Consider the following 22,455-nt stretch of genomic DNA (forward strand, 5'->3'; position numbering starts at 1 on the left):
ATCCAAATCAGGTGAACGGTGTAGGAATTACAACAGTTTGCATATGTGCCTCCCACTTGTTAAGGGACCAAAAGTAATGGGACAATTGGCTTCTCAGCTGTTCCATGGCCAGGTGTGTGTTATTCCCTCATTATCCCAATTAAAATGAGCAGATAAAAGGTCCAGAGTTCATTTCAAGTGTGCTATTTGCATTTGGAATCTGTTGCTGTCAACTCTCAAGATGAGATCCAAAGAGCTGTCACTATCAGTGAAGCAAGCCATCATTACGCTGAAAAAACAAAACAAACCCATCAGAGAGATAGCAAAAACATTAGGCGTGGCCAAAACAACTGTTTGGAACATTCTTAAAAAGAAGGAATGCACCGGTGAGCTCAGCAACACCAAAAGACCTGGAAGACCACGGAAAACAACTGTGGTGGATGACCGAAGAATTCTTTCCCTGGTGAAGAAAACACCCTTCACAACAGTTGGCCAGATCAAGAACACTCTCCAGGAGGTAGGTGTATGTGTGCCAAAGTCAACAATCAAGAGAAGACTTCACCAGAGTGAATACAGAGGGTTCACCACAAGATGGAAACCATTGGTGAGCCTCAAAAACAGGAAGGCCAGATTAGAGTTTGCCAAATGACATGTAAAAAAGCCTTCACAGTTCTGGAACAACATCCTATGGACAGATGAGACCGAGATCAACTTGTACCAGAGTGATGGGAAGAGAAGAGTATGGAGAAGGAAAGGAACTGCTCATGATCCTAAGCATACCACCTCATCAGTGATCATGGTGGTGGTAGTGTCATGGCGTGGGCATGTATGGTTGCCAATGGAACTGCTTCTCTTGTATTTATTGATGATGTGACTGCTGACAGAAGCAGCCGGATGAATTCTGAAGTGTTTCGGGAATATTATCTGCTCATATTCAGCCAAATGCTTCACAACTCATTGGACGCTTCACAGTGCAGATGGACAATGACCCAAAGCAGACTGCAAAAGCATCCAAAGAATTTTTTAAGGGAAAGAAGTGGAATGTTCTGCAATGGCCAAGTCAATCACCTGACCTGAATCCGATTGAGCATGCATTTCACTTTCTGAAGACAAAACTGAAGGGAAAATGCCCCAAGAACAAGCAGGAACTGAAGACAGTTGCAGTAGAGGCCTGGCAGAGCATCATCAGGGATGAAACCCAGCGTCTGGTGATGTCTATGCGTTCCACACTTCAGGCTGTAATTGACTGCAAAGGATTTGCAACCAAGTATTAAAAAGTGAAAGTTTGATTTATGATTATTATTCTGTCCCATTACTTTTGGTCCCTTAGCAAGTGGGAGGCACATATGCAAACTGTTGTAATTCCTACACCGTTCACCTGATTTGTATGTAAATACCCTCAAATTAAATCTGACAGTCTGCAGTTAAAGCACATCTTGTTCATTTCATTTCAAATCCATTGTGGTGGTGTATAGAGCCAAAAATGTAAGAATTGTGTCGATGTCCCAATATTTATGGACCTGACTGTATTCTTGGAAACATTATCTTCCACAGCCAAACATTTTGTTCCAATTTTCATACAATTCCAGATCTTTCTTAGAGACACTGGGCTTCACGACTTGGAAAGCATTCTGGAAATCAGTAGAAGAAATGGGTCTGACTTGTTCAGCAGTAATTGTGGTAATGTCCATCCCTTGAATGCTGCGAATCGGACCAAGTGCAGCTTCCCGACACAGCTGAGTCATATCTGCACCAGAAAAACCATCTGCTTGTAGGACTATTGATTCCACTTCTTGCTCTGTGAGGCTGCAGTGCTCCCGAGACATCAGGTTAATAACTATTTGTTTTCTGGCAGACGCCTCCGGAAGTGGTATGTAGAGCCTCTTAACAAGTCGTCTTCTGGCAGCTTCATCTATTTCTTGGGGCCTATTAGTTGCACCAACTACAAGGATACGGTCTTCTGAGGAAGTTGTGGCACCATCTAGCTGCACCAAGAACTCTGTCTTGATCCTCCGTGAAGATTCATGCTCACTTTCACCACGCTGAGATAAAAGAGAATCTATTTCATCTATAAAGATCACAGCCGGCTGGTGACACCGAGACACGGTAAAAAGAGCACGGACCATCTTTTCTCCTTCACCCACCCATTTGGAAGTCAGTGATGATGCACTAATGCTAAAAAATGTGGCACCAGACTGACAAGCAATACACTTGCCTATCAGAGTTTTTCCTGTTCCAGGAGGCCCAAATAATAGAATGCCTTTTGGAGGTCCTCGAAGACCAGTGAAAATATCTGGTCTTAGCATTGGCCACACTACAATTTCTTTTATAGTAGTTTTGGCAAATTCCAAACCTGCAATGTCATCCCAATTTAGTGGCGGTCCATGATCCATAATCTCACTCATGATTAGTTCAATCATCTTTGGCTCAATGTTTTTTAGACGTTCATCAGAGGGTACACTGGTCTCACTGCCAACAGCGCCATAAGATTTTTTCTGTGCCAGAGAATTATCTTCACCTTCATCTTGCCTAGCAATTGGAGGCACAAACTTTCCATGTAGTCCACGAGAGCGAACAGCACCAAGTGACTTCTTACCGGTGCCATATATTCCAGGTCCTGTAGGGCGCTGAGCCTGACTGGTATACTTTTTCTGCTGTTCAACCCACAACTGCTCTTTTGCCGTTTTAAAGCAAACGTCATCTGCTGCAGACGCATGGGCACTTACTGGCTTTTTCAGACCCGGACTACCGTTTTCTGTCTCCATATTTTCGTCCCCCGATGAAAGAACTTTTTTCCTTTTTACTGAATTTGCAGAAACACAAGAAAAAAAAGGACTTTGTCCAGCAACACTATCTGATTTTGTAAAACTTCTTGCGTCAGCGTTCCCAAATAGGGGTTTTGTCAAAAGAGTTTTAGTGCTGTGTACAGCGCTTTGTACAGGACTAACAGATGGACACTCATTGGCATTCACTAGTGTTGCAGTTTTTGCATTCTGAACAAAGTTTGCGCTAGCTTGTGGCATTTTAGAATTCAGCAAGGGATGTTTAGCTTCTTTTTGCTCTAAATTGCTGAAAACATTTTTTGTAACTGCTGAATTACCAGAGGTGCTGACCATCTTCAAAACGGTCTCTGGTGAAGTCAGCAGAGACTCCTGATAGGACTTTGCTGTATTAAACATGTCCTGCACACTTTTTAATTTTAAAACATTGCTGGGAGTTAGCGAGGATTGCCACTTATTACTGTCATTCCGAGGACATCTGGCCAAGGCCATTACACTGTCTGCGTAGTTATTTAGGCCAGTCCCCTCCTTGTCGGAGTCAATGATGGCGGCATACCTTTCAGCATACTTCTTGAACAGGTGGATAGCGGATTCTTCAGAGATCTCAGAGTTTGCCCATGCATACTGAATCTGTGAAATATGTGCACGATACACATCTGCCTTCTGTCCAGGGGAGCAGGTGCCGGAATTTAGAGTAAACACATTTCTTTGCCATTCACTCTGATGAACAGAGTTGGAGTCTGGTCTCTGCACAGTATTATCTACAGAATAAAAAAAAAGAATAATTTGGAAATATAATAGTGGAAGTTTTATTAAACTTACAAAGAGCACATTAAATTATATCCTCAAAAAATGTATCAATAATAAATAGCAAAACTGTGCCCAAAAGAGACTGAAATACTTAAAGTGTTACAAAACCCACACCAGTAAAATCAGTCTGTATATGCAGTAAAGCATGCTTGTTATACTCACTGTGGAACCTAAGGGGTTAAACCTCTGCACTGTGTTTTATCCTGTCCTCTCTGATCCTCCCCTTCTTCCAATGTCCCCCTCTTATCTCCTGATAAGACATTGTGTAGAGTCACTCTGCACATGCTCAGTTTGGTGTGTATTGCTAAAGAGGTTTTTTTTTTTTCTTGGAATAGTGCATGTGATCAGCACAGGGCCAATTAGCACTGTCCAGAGGTCAGGAGTAGTGTATCCTCCTAGAACAAAATAAAAAAACTCCTTCTACAAGCTTTAACTACCGTTTTTTCTGGGGTATAAGATGACCCCCTACTTTTCCTGTTAAAATATAGGGTTTGGGCTATACTCGCCATATAAGACTACCCCTCTACCAACCAATCACGGCAAGCGATGTACCAGTATTTTCTGTGCACACTGCTTGGATTGGGTGGGTCAGCTCTCCCTGCCTGCCCAGCCCTCCCTGTCTCCAAGATGATCTGAGAACTGCCACAGTTATTAATATATAATAATTGATGTTAATTACCGTATTTCATAAAAGGGGTCAATTACACAAGGTACTGCCTAGCTGACGCTTCTGCACATGTCTTCGGCAGCAGTAGACGATTGCTGATCACCATTCCTCGCAGAACTGCATGAGACGTCGGATGCAGCAGTGCTCGATTGAGCTTGACTGAAACGGTGATATGCAGAGAAGGGATACACATCGGGTAGCGGCAAGAAGACGCTTCTGCGCATGTCACAGTTTCAGTGAAGCTCAATCGAGCACTGAACGGCTGCATCCGACGTCTCATGCAGTTCTGCGAGGAATGGTGATCAGCGATCGTCTACTGCTGCCGAAGACATGCGCAGAAGCGTCAGCTCGGAAGTACAGGTATGGTTTCAGCACAACACCCGGCGTATAAAACGACCCCCGACTTTGTAGAAGATTTCCAGGGGGTAAAAAGTCGTCTTATACGCCGAAAAATACGGTAGTGCTCGCTGGACACTGATAGAAGTCATAAGACTGCTCTAGCTGCTGATGAGAAAAGATATTTAGCAGTTTATATTTACTAAAATAATTGTATTTCCATGTTCTGTGTACTGCCAAGCAGCTTGGTGAAAATAGATCAACTGTTGGAGCAATTGTTAGAAAATGGAAGAGGCTAAAGACGACTGTCAGTCTCCCTCGGACTGGGGCTCCATGCAAGATGTCACCTCATGGGGTATCACTGATGATAAGAAAGGTGAGGAATCAGCCCAGAACTACAAGGGAGGAGCTGGTCAACGACATGAAGAGAGTTGGGACCACAGTTTCAAAGGTCACTGTCGGTAGAACACTACGCCGTCATGGTTTCAAATCATGCATTGCACAGAAGGTTCCCCTGCTCAAGTCATCACATGTCCAGGCCCGTCTGAAGGTTCCCCTGCTCAAGTCATCACATGTCCAGGCCCGTCTGAAGGTTGCCAATGACCATCTGGATGATCCAGAGGAGGCATGGGAGAAAGTCATGTGGTCAGATGAGACCAAAGTAGAACTTTTTGGTCTAAACTTCACTCGTCGTGTTTGGAGGAAAAAGAAGGATGAGTTGCATCCCAAGAACACCATCCCTACTGTGAAGCATGGGGGTGGTAACATCATGCTTTGGGGGTGCTTTTCTGCGAAGGGGACAGGACGACTGCATTGTATTAAGGAGAGGATGAATGGGGCCTTTTATTGTGAGATTTTGAGCAACAACCTCCTTCCCTCAGTCAGAGCATTGAAGATGGGTCGTGGCTGGGTCTTCCAACATGACAACGACCCGAAGCACACAGCCAGGATAACCAAGGAGTGGCTCCGTAAGAAGCCTATCAAGGTTCTGGAGTGGCCTAGCCAGTCTCCAGACCTAAATCCAATAGAACATCTTTGGAGGGAGCTGAAACTCCGTGTTGCTCAGCGACAGCCCCAAAACCTGACAGATCTAGAGGAGATCTGTGTGGAGGAGGGGGCCAAAATCCCTGTTGCAGTGCAAACCTGGTCAGGGACTACAGGAAACGTCTGACCTCTGTAAATGCAAACAAAGGCTTCTGTACCAAATATTAACACTGATTTTCTCAGGTGTTCAAATACTTCTGTTCAGCAGTGCAAGACAAATACATTCTTTACAAATCATACAATGTGATTTCCTGAATTTCTTTTTTAAATTCTGTCTCTCAGAGTGGGAATGCACCTACAATGTGAATTTCAGACCCCTCCATGATTTCTAAGTGGGAGAACTTGCAAAATCGCAGGGTGTTCAAATACTTCTGTTCCTCACTGTACATGGCAATAGCCACTGCAAAAGTAATCTGCCAAAACAATCATGGCAGCCTGCAGGCATTTGGCAGACTGACTTCATAAGTCACCTGCCCTGAGAAAACAATGGACTGAGGTATTATTGTACTGAAGTGAAAAAACTTAAACTGGCCATACATTATACAATTTTCTTGTTCAATTTCTTGTAGATTTACCTTCAACTATGTAGTGCAAGGGCCTGCCTGATTGCATACAAATTGAGAATGTTTAGGTTTGGCCTCATAAGATTTTGGTACATCTAAAAGGAAAATTGTATAAATATATGGCCAGCTTTATTCAAGTCTTTTGCTTGTTCATCATTGTAAACCCATAGATCAAGCCCCAATGCTCCATTATCTCATTGTTGCTTATGGCTTTCCTAGATAGGTTCAAAGTGATAGCAGCTCACACTACATGGAAACAGAGGGGGAGAGTGCACTTCCTTATATCATCTGCGGGCACCTAGTTTCACTAAGGTGCAACAAGCTACTGAAGGTCCCTCTACGCCAGCGGTTCTCAACCTGTGGGTCGCGACCCCTTTGGGGGTCGAATGACCCTTTCACAGGGGTCCCCCAAGACCATCAGAAAACACATATTTCCGATGTGTAAAGAGCAGCTACTGTGTTGAAAGCAGCTACTGTGTTGAAAGCAGCAGTATTGGAAGTAAAACGACACTCATGAATTATAATTACTGGGTAAATCATTTTATGGTTGGGGGGTCACCACAACATGAGGAACTGTATTAAAGGGTCACGGCATTAGGAAGGTTGAGAACCACTTCTCTACGCAAACTCTAATCATATACTGAGCCCAAGCTTTAGAGAAGCCCTTTCCATAAGAATCAATAACAATTTGACTTTTTGACACGGCTGCCCAATGGCTTTTATAGTACTGTGCTGCCATCTAAAGGTGAACGAGAGGAGGAGGGGGAAAAAAAAACAGCCAAGATCAATAACCCATTTTCCTGTGAATGTTTAATGCCAAGAGTTCTGTTCACTAAGCAAACCGTAAACCAGCTTGGCATCTAAGAGACGTTCAGTGTATTCCTATTGCTTGTAGATCATTTTTAATGTTTGCAATTTATGAACTATGTTTAAGAAGGGCTTTGCACAGCACAAACAAGACAAAGGTTTTCCCAACACATCAGATGGCCTCCATAAAGAACAATTTCCATTAAAAAACAGAATCCAGTCCTCTGTTTTCACTGCATATTGTTACAGTATAATAGTTTTTTTTTTTTTCAGCCTAGCTGGGAAAATGTTTCTTTTGTTCACTGCCCATTGTTGTCACAGAGGATATTTGCATTCCCTGTGATAACAATAAAAGTGCTTAAAAAAAAAAAAAAGTAAAAAAATAAAAATCACCCTTGCATCCCCCACGCAACTGCGTGCACAAGCACTGGCCCTGTGTCGGTATGTAAACAGTGGCTGCACCATGCATGCGACGTACTGCCACAAATGTCATATTGAGGGGCGATAATTCTAGCATTAGACCTCCTGTGTAAATCTAAAATGGTAGCCTGTAAAAGGCTTTTAATGCGTCGCCTATGGATATTAAAAATGTATGCAGTTTGTTGCCGTTGTACAAGGCGTGCCCAGTTTTAAAGCATGTCATGGTTGGCATCTATTTACTCAACATACCATCTTTTATATATATTTTTTTTTAATTGCGTTTGAAATATTGTAGCGTGAGTACTATGTGACATTAAAAATTTCAATACCCACCATGTTATTCACTAGGATGTCTGCTTTAAGCACTTGCCCTCCAGAGGATTTACCCCCCTTCCTGACCAGGCCATTTTTTGCATTACATACATAGTTAGTCTGGCTGAAAAAGACATACATACAGTGGGGATCGAAAGTTTGGGTACCCCAGCTAAAAATTTGTATTAATGTGCATAAAGAAGCCAAGGAAAGATGGAAAAATCTCCAAAAGGCATCAAATTACAGATTAGACATTCTTATAATATGTCAACAAAAGTTAGATTTTATTTCCATCATTTACACTTTCAAAATAACAGAAAACTAAAAAATGGCGTCTGCAAAAGTTTGGGCCCCCTGCAGAATTTATAGCATGCACTGCCCCCCTTGCCAAGCTGAGACCTGCCAGTGTCATGGATTGTTCTCAATCATCGTCTGGGAAGACCAGGTGAAGTCAGTCTCAAAGGTTTTAAATGCCCAGACTCATCTGACCTTGCCCCAACAATCAGCACCATGGGTTCTTCTAAGCAGTTGTCTAGAAAACTGAAACTGAAAATAGTTGACGCTCACAAAGCTAGAGAAGGCTATAAGAAGATAGCAAAGCGTTTTCAGATGTCAATATCCTCTGTTCGGAATGTAATTAAGAAATGGCAGTCATCAGGAACAGTGGAAGTTAAAGCAAGATCTGGAAGACCAAGAAAAATATCAGACAGAACAGCTCGCAGGATTGTGAGAAAAACCATTCAAAACCCACGTTTGACTGCACGATCCCTCCAAAAAGATCTGGCAGACACTGGAGTTGTGGTACACTATTCCACTATAAAGAGATACTTGTACAAATATGGTCTTCATGGAAGAGTCATCAGAAGAAAACCTCTTCTACGTCCTCACCACAAAAATCATCGTTTGAACTTTGCAAATGAACATATAGACAAGCCTGATGCATTTTGGAAACAAGTTCTGTGGACCGATGAGGTTAAAATTGAACTTTTTGGCCGGAATGAGCAAAGGTACGTTTGGAGAAGAAGGGGCACAGAATTTAATGAAAAGAACCTCTGTCCAACTGTTAAGCATGGGGTTGGATCAATCATGCTTTGGGGTTGTGTTGCAGCCAGTGGCACAGGGAACATCTCACGAGTAGAAGGAAAAATGGATTCAATAAAATTTCAGCAAATTTTGGATGGTAACTTGATGCCATCTGTGAAAAAGCTGAAGTTAAAGAGAGGATGGCTTCTACAAATGGATAATGATCCTAAACACACCTCGAAATCCACGGGGGATTACATCAAGAGGCGTAAACTGAAGGTTTTGCCATGGCCTTCACAATCTCCTGACCTCAACATAATTGAAAATCTATGGATGGACCTTAAAAGAGCAGTGCGTGACAGACAGCCCAGAAATCTCAAAGAACTGGAAGACTTGTGTAAGGAAGAATGGGCAAAGATACCTCAAACAAGAATTGAAAGACTCTTGGCTGGCTACAAGAAGCGTTTACAAGCTGTGATACTTGCCAAAGGGGGCAGTACAAGATATTAACTCTGCAGGGTGCCCAAACTTTTGCAGACGCCATTTTTTTGTTTTCTGTTATTTTGAAAGTGTAAATGATGGAAATAAAATCTAACTTTTGTTGACATATTATAAGAATGTCTAATCTGTAATTTGATGCCTTTTGGAGATTTTTCCATCTTTCCTTGGCTTCTTTATGCACATTAATACAAATTCTTAGCTGGGGTGCCCAAACTTTCGATCCCCACTATATATATATATATATATATATATATATATATATATATATATATATATATATATATATATATATATATATATATATATATATATATTTATTAATTACACCTCGTATTTCTAAGCTCTGTAAACTTTCGATCCCCACTGTACATACACATATACACACACACACACAAAAGTTATAATCCCATACCCACAGTTGATCCAGAGGAAGGCAAAACAAACAGCAAAGCATGATCCAATTTACTCCTGCAGGGAAAAAAAATTCATTCCTGATCCCCCAAGAGGCTATTCGGATATTCCCTGGATCAACTTTACCTATAAAAATGTTAGAATCCAGTTATATTCTGTGTTTTTAAGAAAGAATCCAGGACTTTTTTTTAAAGCAATCCACTGAGCTGGCCAGAACCAACTCTTGAGGGAGTCTATGCCACATTTTCAAAGCTCTCACTGTGAAGAAACCTTTCCATGTTTGGAGGTTAAATTTCTTTTCCTCAAGACGTAAAGAGTGCCCCCTTGTCCTCTGTGATGACCTCAGGGGGAATAACTCTACACCGAGTTCACTATATGAACCACTGATGTATTTATACATGTTGATCATATCCCCCCCCTTAATCTCCTCTTCTCAAAGCATTACTCTAACTGACACTTGTGCAGTCATGCAAATTAAATTTATGTCCTTACTTTCCACAAATAGCGCTTTCTGTGATGGTATTTGATCACCTCTGTGGTTTTTATTTTTTACACTATAAACAAAAAAAGACCAATAATTGAGAAAAAAAAAAAAACTATATTTTTTACTTTTTGCTATTAAACGTGTCCAGTAAAAAAAATTTCAGAAGTAGCAGAATGTATTTTGGGATGTAATTTCACATATACCCATGGCATGTGTGAGCAATATATCATTTAAGTAAAAAAAAAAAAAAAAAAAAATTTTCCAAAAACTTGTGGGAAAAAAGAAAAAAAAAAAAAAAAAAAAAAAATCTTCCATGAACTCAACATGCCTCAGCAGATAGCTTAGGGTGTCTACTTTCCGAAAAGGGGACATTTGGGGGAGGTTTGCATTGCCCTGGCATCAAGACATGTGATAGGCAGTCAAAGTAAATTCTAGTATCTATACCAACTTTTACACAAACCAATTAATATACAGTTCTGGATTTTTTTTTTTACCAAAGACATGTAGCAAAATACATTTTGGCCTAAATTTAATGACGAAATTTGAGTTTATTGGATATTTTGTTATAACAGAAATGAGAAAATAGTTTCTCAGAATTTCCGCTCTTTTTTTGTTTACAGCAAAAAAAAAAAAAAAAAAAAAAAATGAAAAACCCAGGGGGTGATCAAATGCCACGAAAAGAAAAAACGACATAAATTTTGTTTGGGTGCAGCATTGCATGACCGCGCAATTACCAGTTGAAATAGCGCAGTGCCGAATAGCAAAAAATGGCCTGGTCAGGAAGGGGGGTAAATCCTCTGGAGGGCAAGTGGGTAAAGCTGAACATTTTAGTAAATTTTAAAATGAAATCCTATTATTATTATTAGGAAAAGACTGCAATACATAAACCAAATTCAATTACTACAGGAGTCCTCTGAATTAGCTCTTGAATTAGGCCCCTTGCACACTTCAGCCTAAAAACCTAAGAATATTTAATTTGAAGAGGTTAAAATTGCATTCTTGGAGATAGAATTTATTTTAATCGTGTATGCGCAAATACATGCACAAATATGTGCAAAATACATGCTTGAAATTGCAGCCAGGAATACTGGTGTTCAAAATATTAAAATATTTTAATCCTCACCGCCTACCCTTTAATATTTCCAATACATACTGTCTTTTAAACTCCAACTTTCTCATTTTGTTCCCACCTTTAGTTCACTTGCCTCTACCTACAAATACAAAGTGGGGCTTAGTACAAAACATCTTACCAACTACTACCTGTAGCATCATTTGTTGCACTTGCATACAATCCATTAACTGCATTTGTTATATGTTTAGCATTTTCCTTCATAAAGTATTTAGAGAAAGTCAACATAAACCACTGGGAGTTTAATTAATGTAATTTCGAATTACCTACCCGAATCTATTTTAAGGACACCGGTTTTCCCGGGACTGCTAAAATGTAAGAAAAAAAAAAAAAACACAAATTAGAAAGTGTAAATGAAGCACACAACCATGAATACAGTATATTTTAAATTTTAAAACAAAAACTCTAGACTATAAGGCAAAACACACAAATAAAAGTCATATGTGACATGTTTTATCTATCTGTAATACTGTTCAGCCAGTGTTGTAATACAGGCACCCCTGACAGACAGCACAGATCAAGAACCTTCCTACAGTCTACAATGCAATTAAGATATACAAGGTCCTATATACTATATATATATATATATATATATATATATATATATATATATATATATATATATATATATATATGGTCCTGAACCCACGTCAGTCTGTGATAGAAGAATAAAGGTCATTGCCGACCTTCCTTGTCCCAGTCTGTGTGCTGTTATATACTATAAGGCATTACAGAAAATGATCAAGGAAATGTCAGGTACAACGTCTATGTCTAAATACACATGCATTTAATTACAGTCTAATAAATGCTTAAAAAGGATAAGTTCACCTTTTGACAGGTAAAAAAAAAAAACAAAAAAAAGGGAATTTATTTTTTGTTGCAGGAGCCTGTAAAGCATTGTGCCAGTGATTTGCACACCGCTGGTGCCATGCAGGTCTCCTGCAGACCAGTCAGTATATCTGCTTGCCTGTATGGGATGTACGGCAAGCAGATATAATGACAGAAAGAATCAAAGAAGTACCACCTACCACAGCGCTGTGGAGCTAAGACCGCTAAGGCTGTCGGGAGTTGTAGTTTATTCATTCACAGAACTCTGAATGAATGACGTGACTCACGGCCAGGGTGGATAAAAATCAATGATTTAAAAAAAAAAGAAAACAAAAATTGGATTTTTTTAATTCGAATTTTTTTAACTAAAATGCTTTTTGAGGAAAATATATTACCATCCAAAGGTTATTCCATCATGAAATAAAGATTAGTTTTTTAATTATGTAGAATAAGGCTGTATAGGTTTAATTTTTTTGGTAAATAAATTCCATGAATCCATTCACAATGTCACGCTCTTCCAGAGGTTTCTGTAAGATTATTGGGCAGTTTCTCTGCCTACAAGATATTATCACAGATGATTGGTTTACTTTTGCAGTTCTCAAAACTGAATTTGACTCGGCGGAGATCACATGCCTCTTCTTCACAGCAAAAATGTTATAACATGAACAGAGTTAAGAAAAAGACCTTCATCCTAACTTCTACAAACCTATGAATACAGAATCAACCCCTTCAGTGCGAAGTATCAAGAAGTTCAGTGAATAGAATAGAAACAATATTTCTCTGATTGTTTGGAGTGGAATAGATCTGCACAAGAAGAAAGTGAAACTAAGTGTGAGGAGGGAGGGGCCGACAGTGCGAGGAGGGAGGGGCCGACAGTGCGAGGAGGGAGGGGCCGACAGTGCGAGGAGGGAGGGGCCGACAGTGCGAGGAGGGAGGGGCCGACAGTGCGAGGAGGGAGGGGCCGACAGTGCGAGGAGGGAGGGGCCGACAGTGCGAGGAGGGAGGGGCCGACAGTGCGAGGAGGGAGGGGCCGACAGTGCGAGGAGGGAGGGGCCGACAGTCTAAGTTTCTTCAAATATATATATTTTGTTTAGCCAAATTAGTTACCAAACATGGATGTTTAAGCAAATCACATATGCTGGAATGTTATTGTTTCAGATGAATAAATCTATTTAAATTGTTATTATTAAGGTAATGATTATTTTTCTCCTTCCTAAGTACAACAGAAAAGTTGTCCAAATATGAATGATTAACCTATTAAACTGGGGATAAAAAAACTAATATGAAAAGTTGTTATTCTAAAAATCTTCATCTACTTGCATATTAAAGTTATACCAGCAAGATTTAAATCAGTTTGCTTTAAATCAAATCCACCCTGCTCACGGCTAAACTGTTTTTAAAAAGTGACAGCTTGCATGGGGAACTTCTCTCTGTACTGCTGCCACAGGGAGGTGGGGGGGGGGGGGAATCGTGCAGCGGCTGCAGCATTGGGAACATGTTACAAGTTCCACCCTAAAAACGGATGGAACATGTTCCCAAAGGTGAACTTATCCTTTCGGTGGGTTTAATATTAATTTTACACATCTGGCTTTAGAAACAAAGTCATGTCACAAAGAGTCCTTTCAAATGTCTGTTCAGTTCAGATCTGCCTCAAATTTTTCAGGTGGATCTGAACAAAAAGTTCCTGCATGTCTAGATAAATCTACAACAGAAGCCAGCTGTATACAAGAAATAGATGACTGGTGATCCTGCAGACCCATAGCCCGTGTACTCTTACCTGGATTGTGGATGTTCCATATGTCCTGGTAATTCTATTCATTAATGTGCCTCCGATATTTTCTCAAATCTAATGAAGACAGTGAAAACAATCTTTTAGGATAGGTTTCTGACTGCTACTTCAGCATGCTGGGTCAATGTATTGAGACTACAAACTGTACATGTATTTCATAAAGCTAAAATGCTCATCTCTGTTTGCCAACAATAACTGAAAATCACTTCAACCACATTAGGTTTTCGTGCACCGCTGGGGTTTCATCTGCTGGACCCTCTCTCACTACAGGACACAGTAATGACTATGGCGCTTCCACTGATTGGCCAAGGTGCACAGGTGATCTCCACATCAGCCAATGAGAAAAAAAAACTTGGTAATCATTGATAAAAATAGAAGAGTTCTCCTGAATGGCGGAGATGCACTAAGATCGACTCCATTTACAGTCATCAGTAGGCGCTGGAACTGCTGCTGGAACAGTCGCTTAGTGTTGCTAAAGCAACTACAATCTATTACAGCCGTTCTGACGGCCAGAGCATTCTGGCATGGAAGTATTCTATTACAAAATGCGACCTCTCCTGCGCTCCGGGACCCAGGCCGGTGGTGAGTAGATGAAACCAAAACTCCAAAAAAGCAACCACCGGAGTATACAAGGTCGTGCAGCTCCAAACCAAGGCTGGGGAAGCCCGAACAGAACGCAGAGCTCTGAGGAAGAAGGCATGACCTTCGAAACGCGTCAGGGTGTTCTGAGTGCCTACCCCCATGATGGGATTCGCGCTGGCCTCTTGCCTTTGAAGTCCCTTGGAGGACTTACATGCCTGTTTTTATTCACTGTTTGTGAGTACCATTCTTTTACTAAATAAATTTTGGTTACTGAGGTAATGCACAAGGTTGGTGCGCTTCTTGTTGTTCCACTTCACAGTATTCTATTACAACTGCTGCTGGAACAGTCGCTTAGTGTTGCTAAAGCAACTAAAGTCTATTACAGCAGTTCTGACGGCCAGAGCATTCTGGCATGGAAGTATTCTATTACAAAGCAGTGTGCAGGAGCTGACAGGGGAGAGATCTGTACTGATGATATACAGACCTCTCTCCCCCCCGTCAGCGATACTCAGCAATCGGTGGGTGCCGGTGAGGAATAGCCGGCTGGGACCCGGTGATCGACAGCTGAGGCCGCCAATGGCGGCGCATGCTCTCCCTACTCGTAAATGCAAAATCATGCACACACATGTGATTTTGCGCAGCCCTTCCTCGCTATAGCAGTATTTCTGCTTTAGGACGGCGGGCAAGCGGTTTATAGTTTATGTATATAAAAAAAAAAAAAAAAAAAAACTACACACAATTGCTACACGAGCTATATTTTAATTTGATCAGAAATTATCCATCCTTTTCAATTTGTGGCACTGTACTCTATAAAATGTGATGCAATATGCCAACCTGGAGGTATATTGTCATTTCCTGCTTGTGTGATTGGCTCACCGATTTTCCCAGAAGTTTTCATCTCCTAGATTGTAAACTCGAAAGAGCAGGGCCCTCAATCCCCTCATGTTTTGCATTGTATTGGTATTGTTCTGTCACATGTTCTGTCCCCCTTTGTAATGTACAGCGCTGAGCGAACTATTGGCGCTTTATAAATACTGTATAATAATAATAATTAAGAAACAAGTCAGATTTAGACATCCTCTGCTATAAAAATGTCATTTTTGGTGAGATACTCTCCAAGGGTGAATCACTTTGTTTTTCTTTATTAGAACACTGCAATTGCATCAGCTAATCAAAAATGAAAAAGTCCCCCATTTAGATTTGCTGTGCATGGACATAACAAAACAGCTTTTCCTTCAAAGTAGAATAGAAGCAGGTAGGAATCTGCAACGTTTGTTAAAATCTTTTCAATGTACAACAAAAGGTGGAGTTTTACTCTTATCTAGAGAATCACCATTTTTTGGAAGCTTTTACTAAACAAAAAGCAACTTTATGTCCTCAAAGCACCATTCAGCTGCACTTTTAGGCCTCATTCACAGTGGCATGTCTGAGTTTAGCTTTTCTTAAGGCAAGAAAAGTATTCTGGAACGTATGAACAACTTCTACGCTTCCAAGATCACCTTTTCCTGCATTTAGGCTACATGCTCACTCGGTGTGTAGCCCCTGCTAATCAGTTCCTGTTGTCATGTGCCTGGGAGGCAGAGGCGCAGCACGCAGCCTGTTAAAATATGACAGGCTGAAATACAATGCGGCTGGATACTGTACCGGGTGGTACTCATGTTTAACTACTTGCCGACCGCAGATAGCCGAATGACGGCTACACTGCGGCTGGCCAGTTCTGGGTGGGCGTCATATGACGTCCTCCAAGAACGCGCTCTTACCCGGCGATCTCCATGATCACGTGATGTGGTAAATGGCCAACCACAGCGGCCTTTTACCACGTGATCAGCCGTGTCCAATGACACGCTGATCACCGGGAAATGCAATTGCAGGTTCTCGGCTGCACTTTCCTCACGCTGTCAGTGTGAGGAAAGTACTGCTGAGAACCGGCAGTTGTCAGAGCAGGGATTGGCACTGATGATCAGTGCCCTGATGATCGGTGCCCAGCAGTACCACCCACCAGTCCCGCCCACCTGTGCCCAGCAGTGCACCCACCTGTGCCACCCAGCAGTGCGACTCACCTGTGCCCAGCAGTCCCACCCACCAGTGCCACCCACCTGTGCCCACCAGTACTGCCAGTCAGTGCCACCAGTCAGTGCCCAGCGGTTGTGCCAGTTAGTGCCACCTATCCGTGCCACCTCATTAGTGCTGCCCATCAGTGCCCATCAGTGCAGCCTCATCAACGCACATCAGTGAAGGAGAAAAATTACCTGTTTGAAAAATTTTAATAGAAAAAGAAACTTTTTTTTCAAATTTTTTGCACTTTTTTTGTTTATAGCGCAAAAAGTGAAGTGTCCAGCGGCGATTAAATACCACCAAAAGAAAGCTCTATTTGTAAGAAAAAAATGATAAACATTTCATATGGGTACAATGTTGCATGACTGCGCAATTGTCAATCAAAGTGCGACAGCGCTGAAAGCTGAAAATTGGCCTGGTAAAGAAGGGGGTATAAGGAACACAGCGCCTTAGCACAAACAATGGCCTGGTCATTAACCATTAGCCGCCCGGCCAATGGCCCTTTGGCAGCTTCAGATGTGTCTCTCCATTCCGGGTGCACGCCATTTGGCGTGCTCCCGCACATGCGCCGTTTGCGCTAATGCAGAGCGGCGCAGCAGTGCGATCTGTCACCGGCCGCGTACCTCGGACACGGCCGATGACAGATCCGAGTACCGGCTCACGTTGCTGGTACCATGTGACCTGCTGTGACCAATCACAGCAGGTCACATGACAGTTGTATACAATGGATGGCTTCATTCATGATGCCATCCATTGTATACTAGTGCCTAGCTGTGAATGGTCACAGCAGGTCACATGCACATGTCATGTGATTAGCTGTGACCAAATCACAGCTAAGCACAAAAAAAAAAAAAAAAAAAAAAGCTGAATGAATCGATGTCATTCAGGTAAATGCTTGCTTATAGCAAAGTAATTCTTTGCTATAAGCAAATTGTGTAAAAAAAAAAAAATACTGATCACTTCCCCAAAGTAGTACAATGTTACTATGGTAACATTGTACTACTTTGGTCATAGTAAAATATGAAAAAAAAATCTTAAAAATAAAAAAAAAATGTAATAAAAAATTAAATATAATAAAAAAATATATATATATATTTTTTTTTCCATACTGTCACCAGTCAGTGTCCCTGTTCACCGCCATGCCAGTTATATGATGACGCTGTACTGCACTGGTGACAGTATGTAAAAAAAAAAAAATAGTGAAAATAATTTTTTTAATTTTTTCATTTTCCGAAAACTTATGACAAAAAAATACAACTTCAAAAAACTCGCCATTCCTCTTATGAAGTACGTCGGACTGTCTACTCTGCACAAAGGGGTCATTTGGGGGATATCTGTTCTGTTCTGACATTTGGGGGATATCTGTACTGTCCTGACATTTGGGGGATATCTGTACTATTCTGACATTTGGGGGATATCTGTACTGTCCTGACATTTGGGGGATATCTGTACTGTCCTGACATTTGGGGGATATCTGTACTGTCCTGACATTTGGGGATATCTGTACTGTTCTGACATTTGGGGGATATCTGTACTGTTCTGACATTTGGGGGATATCTGTACTGTCCTGACATTTGGGGGATATCTGTACTGTTCTGACATTTGGGGGATATCTGTACTGTCCTGACATTTGGGGGATATCTGTACTATTCTGACATTTGGGGGATATCTGTACTGTCCTGACATTCTTGGATCTCAAGAAATTAGATTGGCTGTCAGTACTTCAGGATTGATCAATATTCAGATCTATACCATAGTTTGTGAACTCTATAACTTTCCTACAAACTAAATAATACATCCTAATTTGGGTTATTTTCACCAAAGACATGTAGCAGAATACATCTCGGCCTAAATTTATGAAGAACAATTATTTATTTGTAAACTTTTATAACAGAAACAAAGAAAAATGTGTTTTTTTTTTCAAAATTTTTGGTCTTTTTTTGTTAATTTAGCAAAAAATAAAAACCCCAGCGATGATTAAATACCACCAAAAGAAAGCTCTAGTTGTGTGAAGAAAATGATAAAATTTTAGTTTGGGTACAATGTTGTATGACCGCGCAATTGTCATTCAAAGTGTGAGAGCGCTGAAACCTGAAAACTGGCCTGGGCAGGAAGGGGTAAAATTGCCCGGTATGGAAATGGTTAAGGGGGGGTCAATCCTCTGGAGGGCAAGTGGTAAATCAGCCACAGAAGCTGTGTGAATAACGTGCTCGGTGTTATACCCGCATGGCCTACTTACCTGGTGTGTCAGCACGAAAAGATCACTAGTAGACCGGTGTTACACCTGCACAGGATCAGACTTCACAGAAAATATATCGCAGACTTACATATCTCCATTACACAACAAAGCTAGGCGGACGTTCAATGCATTTCCATCCTCACACCTACCGCTGAATTCCAGCAGCCTTCCCCTCAGATACAACCTGACTATTCCCGCGAAGTATTCATGTACCGGGAACGTCATCATCGCGCCACTCTCTCTTCCTGTACTGGAGACACAAAATCCCGCTCTAGCGGCTGAACTCTGGGCTGCTCACAAAGTCTTTTGATCACGTGATAAGCCTCTCTCATTGGATTAACACGATGTAGAGAGGATGAGTTAGCGGCCATTTTTGTGTAGTCCAGAGGTCTCTGGTGTTTGTGTCTCTATGGATTGAATCAGCAAAGTATAGAATTTTCCTTAGATTACCTGGGTCTCTGACCTAGAACTAGCTCATTGATGGGCGTCCATTGGGTGGGTTCCATGGTCATTATTCATTACATTACATGGTGTCACGGATAAAACTCATGCACACAGCGACTAGCTAACCAAAGTGTGCACGTCTGTGACTTGGGGTAGAGAGGGATTGAGGGGGGTACCTTCACTCTGTTCCACCGTAAAAACGCAGGCGTTTTTTCTGTGCTTTCTAAACGTTTTTAACCACTTCCAGTCCGGACACTTTTACCCCTGTCCTGCCCAGGGCAATTTTCAGCGCTATCACACTTTGAATGACAACTGCGCGGTCATGCAACACTGTACCCATATGAATTTTTTAGCATTTTTTTGAGACAGATAAAGCTTTATTTTGGTGGTATTTATTCACCGCTGGGATTTTTATTTTTTTGCTATGTAAATGAAAAGTCCAAAAATTTTGAAAAAAAGTGTTTTTCTTATAAAATTTTGCAAATAAATAATCTTTCATCATAAATCTTGGCCAAAATGTGTTCCGTTATCTTTTTAGTAAAAAAAAAAAAAAAAAAAGCCAAATTAGTTTATAACCAAAAATTATAATTTAAAAAAAAAAATTTTACATTTTTATTTTATTTTTTTATATTATTATTTATGTTTTTGTTTTTTGTTTTTTACACATACTGTCACCTAGCAGTACAGTGTCACCATGCTGTCACTTTATTTTTTTGGGTTAATTTTATTGCTATCACAAGGGGGCTAAGCCCTATGTGATAACATAAGCAGGTGACAGGTCCTCTTTATGGAGACATCAGCGGTCTAACCCTCCAATGCCTCCCTTGCCCTCCAAAGCAGCTAAACAAGCATGGGTTATGCTTGATCAGCTGCTTCCTGTAACAGCCAGGGAATGAAAGCTCTGAAGCCGACAAAATAATTTGGCTTAATTCCCCACAGAGGAGATCAGGAAATGGATGTCCCTTCATCTCCTCTGTGTTCACCAATCCCAGCCATTTACCAAAGTCCTGGGCTCCCTGAAGGGACAGGAGAGCCTGGGAATGACAGCAGCTGGTAGAGGGAGGACAGCAGCCTTTCTCAGCACTGGAAAAGTGATCTGGTGGCTATAGAGCCAGCTGGATCACTTTTACTAAACAACCGATCGCTAGCTGTAAACAATTACATCAAGATCCTAGTTGCAGCTGCAGTCATGATCTTGGTGAAACCACGTGCTGACAGGCCCTGTATATACATACGGTGGTCAGCAAATGATTAAAGTGATATTAAACCATCAGTTTTTAAGTACTTTCAGCAGCTGATTTAATCACTTATTGAGTATGCAGCTTCTTCATCTTCAATCATTGCCCATGTTCCAGCTTAAAGAGGAGCTTCAGCCAGGTTTCCAAAAATTAAAAGTTAGCAGCTAAAAAACCTGTGGCTGCTGACTTTTAATAAGCACACACTCACCTTTTGAGGGATCTGGCTTTGTCCTCATCAGAGCCGGTTCTTTACTGTGCTTTGGGTTCCAGGCTCTGGCATATTAACTGTAGGAATTCGACTGTGGTTCCTGGTGGCTTTACAGCTGGCTTCGTAGTGGCTCATGCATGACCCAGGCTGCTCCTTGTGAATGGACCCACAGCCTCCTGGAATCTATGGTGTTTCCCCAAAGGTTGCAGGCAGGTAGAGGGGAAGGGTGAACTTCTGCTCAGATTTCCTAGGCCAGGCATCACTAAATGGCGGACCACAGTACAAATACGGAGCTGGTGACAGTCCTGTCCGGACCACGGCCACACCATTGAGTGGACTCCTCTTCTCCCGCTGCTGCAGCTGTTAGAAATCGGGAGGAATGGTAGGGTGGACTCCTGTTGTGTATGTACTTGTCTGCCACCACCGTAGTCACCACTGCTGTTGAAGTCACAGCAGGGAAGACGGCGGAAGGAATGGAAGGACTCCTCTTCTGAATGTACTGGCTTACTGCCGTCGCCACTGAACTCGGGGCAGGGAGGAGGGCAGGAGGCACTGTAGGTCTACAGGGGGAGCGGTGGAGGGGAGCCAACCTTTCATACTAACAAACAGGTCACTTGTCTTTCTTTATCAGGAGTTGGGCAGCTCACGCTGTCAGTGGAGATATTCTGTGCCTCCTGCCCTCCTCCCTGCTCTGAGTTCAGCCATGGCGGCGGCAAGCTGGTACAATCAGAAGAGGAGACCTTCCTTCCATTCCTCCCACCCTCTTCCCTGCTGTTACTTCATCACCATTGGTGGCGGCAGGCAAGTACATGCAGAACAGGAGTCCACCCTGCCATTCCTCCTGCCCTCCACAATGCTGAGTTAAGGTAGGGGGAAGATTATGGGGGAGAGGGGGTTGTGATGTCAGAGGGGGGAACTGTGATATTATTATTATTACAGAGTATTTATATAGTGCCAACAGTTTGCTCAGCGCTGTACATTACAATGGGAGACAATACATGAGACAGTAGAGTAACAATACAATAAAATACACGAGGGGTTCGAGGGCCCTGCTCCTTGGAGCTTACAATCTAGGAGGAAGGGGAGAGTGGTACAGGAGGAAATAGCTGTGGGGGATGGAGTGGTGGGAAGAGTGGAGGAGATCAGCAGTTAGGTGAGGGCGGGGTGGGCTTCTCTGAAGAGATGGGTTTTCAGGGTGCGCCTAAAGGTGAGGAGGGTAGGTAACAGTCTGATGGATTGGGGTAGTGAGTTCCAGAGGATGGGGGAAGCCCTGGAGATGGGCATGGGAGGAGGGGACCAGGGAACTGGAGAGTAGGAGGTCTTGTGAGGAGCGGAGAGTGCGTTTTGGGTGATAGATGGATATCAGGTCAGTGATGTAGTTTGGGGCAGTGTTATGAACAGCTTTGTACGTCAATGTTAGTATTTTGAATTTTATGCTTTGGGCAATCGGAAGCCAGTGGAGGGATTGGCAGAGGGTGGTGGCAGATACAGAGCAGTTGGTAAGGTGGATGAGTCTGGCCGCAGAATTCAGGATAGACTGAAGCGGGGATAGCCTGTGTTGGGGCAGGCCAGCGAGGAGGGAGTTACAGTAGTAAAGTTGTGATATGATAAGGGAATGAATGAGTTGCTTTGCAGTTTCTGGAGTTGGGAACGGACGTATTTTGGAGATGTTGCGGAGGTGGAGTCTGCATGAATTTGTCAGCGATTGCATCTGGGGCTGGAAAGACAGATTGGAGTCTAAAATGACACCTAGTACTCTGGCTTGCGGGGTGGGGCTGATGATATTGAAGGGTTACAATGTAGGCT

General features: G+C 42.0%; 1 protein-coding gene across 1 annotated transcript; it reads right to left on the minus strand.

The window, feature by feature from the left end:
• Positions 1-1,433: 1,433 nt before the first annotated feature.
• Positions 1,434-18,959, minus strand: FIGNL1 (fidgetin like 1). The gene is made up of 4 exons (XM_089654930.1): positions 18,909-18,959; positions 13,872-13,940; positions 11,537-11,574; positions 1,434-3,520 (listed from the first exon to the last, which is right to left on the minus strand). Exons 2-4 carry the CDS (start codon positions 13,889-13,891, stop codon positions 1,521-1,523), a joined length of 2,058 nt encoding a protein of 685 aa, XP_089511056.1. The 5' UTR covers positions 13,892-13,940; positions 18,909-18,959; the 3' UTR covers positions 1,434-1,520.
• Between the last annotated feature and the right edge of the window lie 3,496 nt (positions 18,960-22,455).

This window comes from Staurois parvus, unplaced genomic scaffold (genome assembly GCF_062004578.1).
Source record: "Staurois parvus isolate SC_StPar_1 unplaced genomic scaffold, SC_StPar_1.0 ptg000814l, whole genome shotgun sequence".
Classification (NCBI taxonomy): Eukaryota; Metazoa; Chordata; class Amphibia; order Anura; family Ranidae; genus Staurois; species Staurois parvus.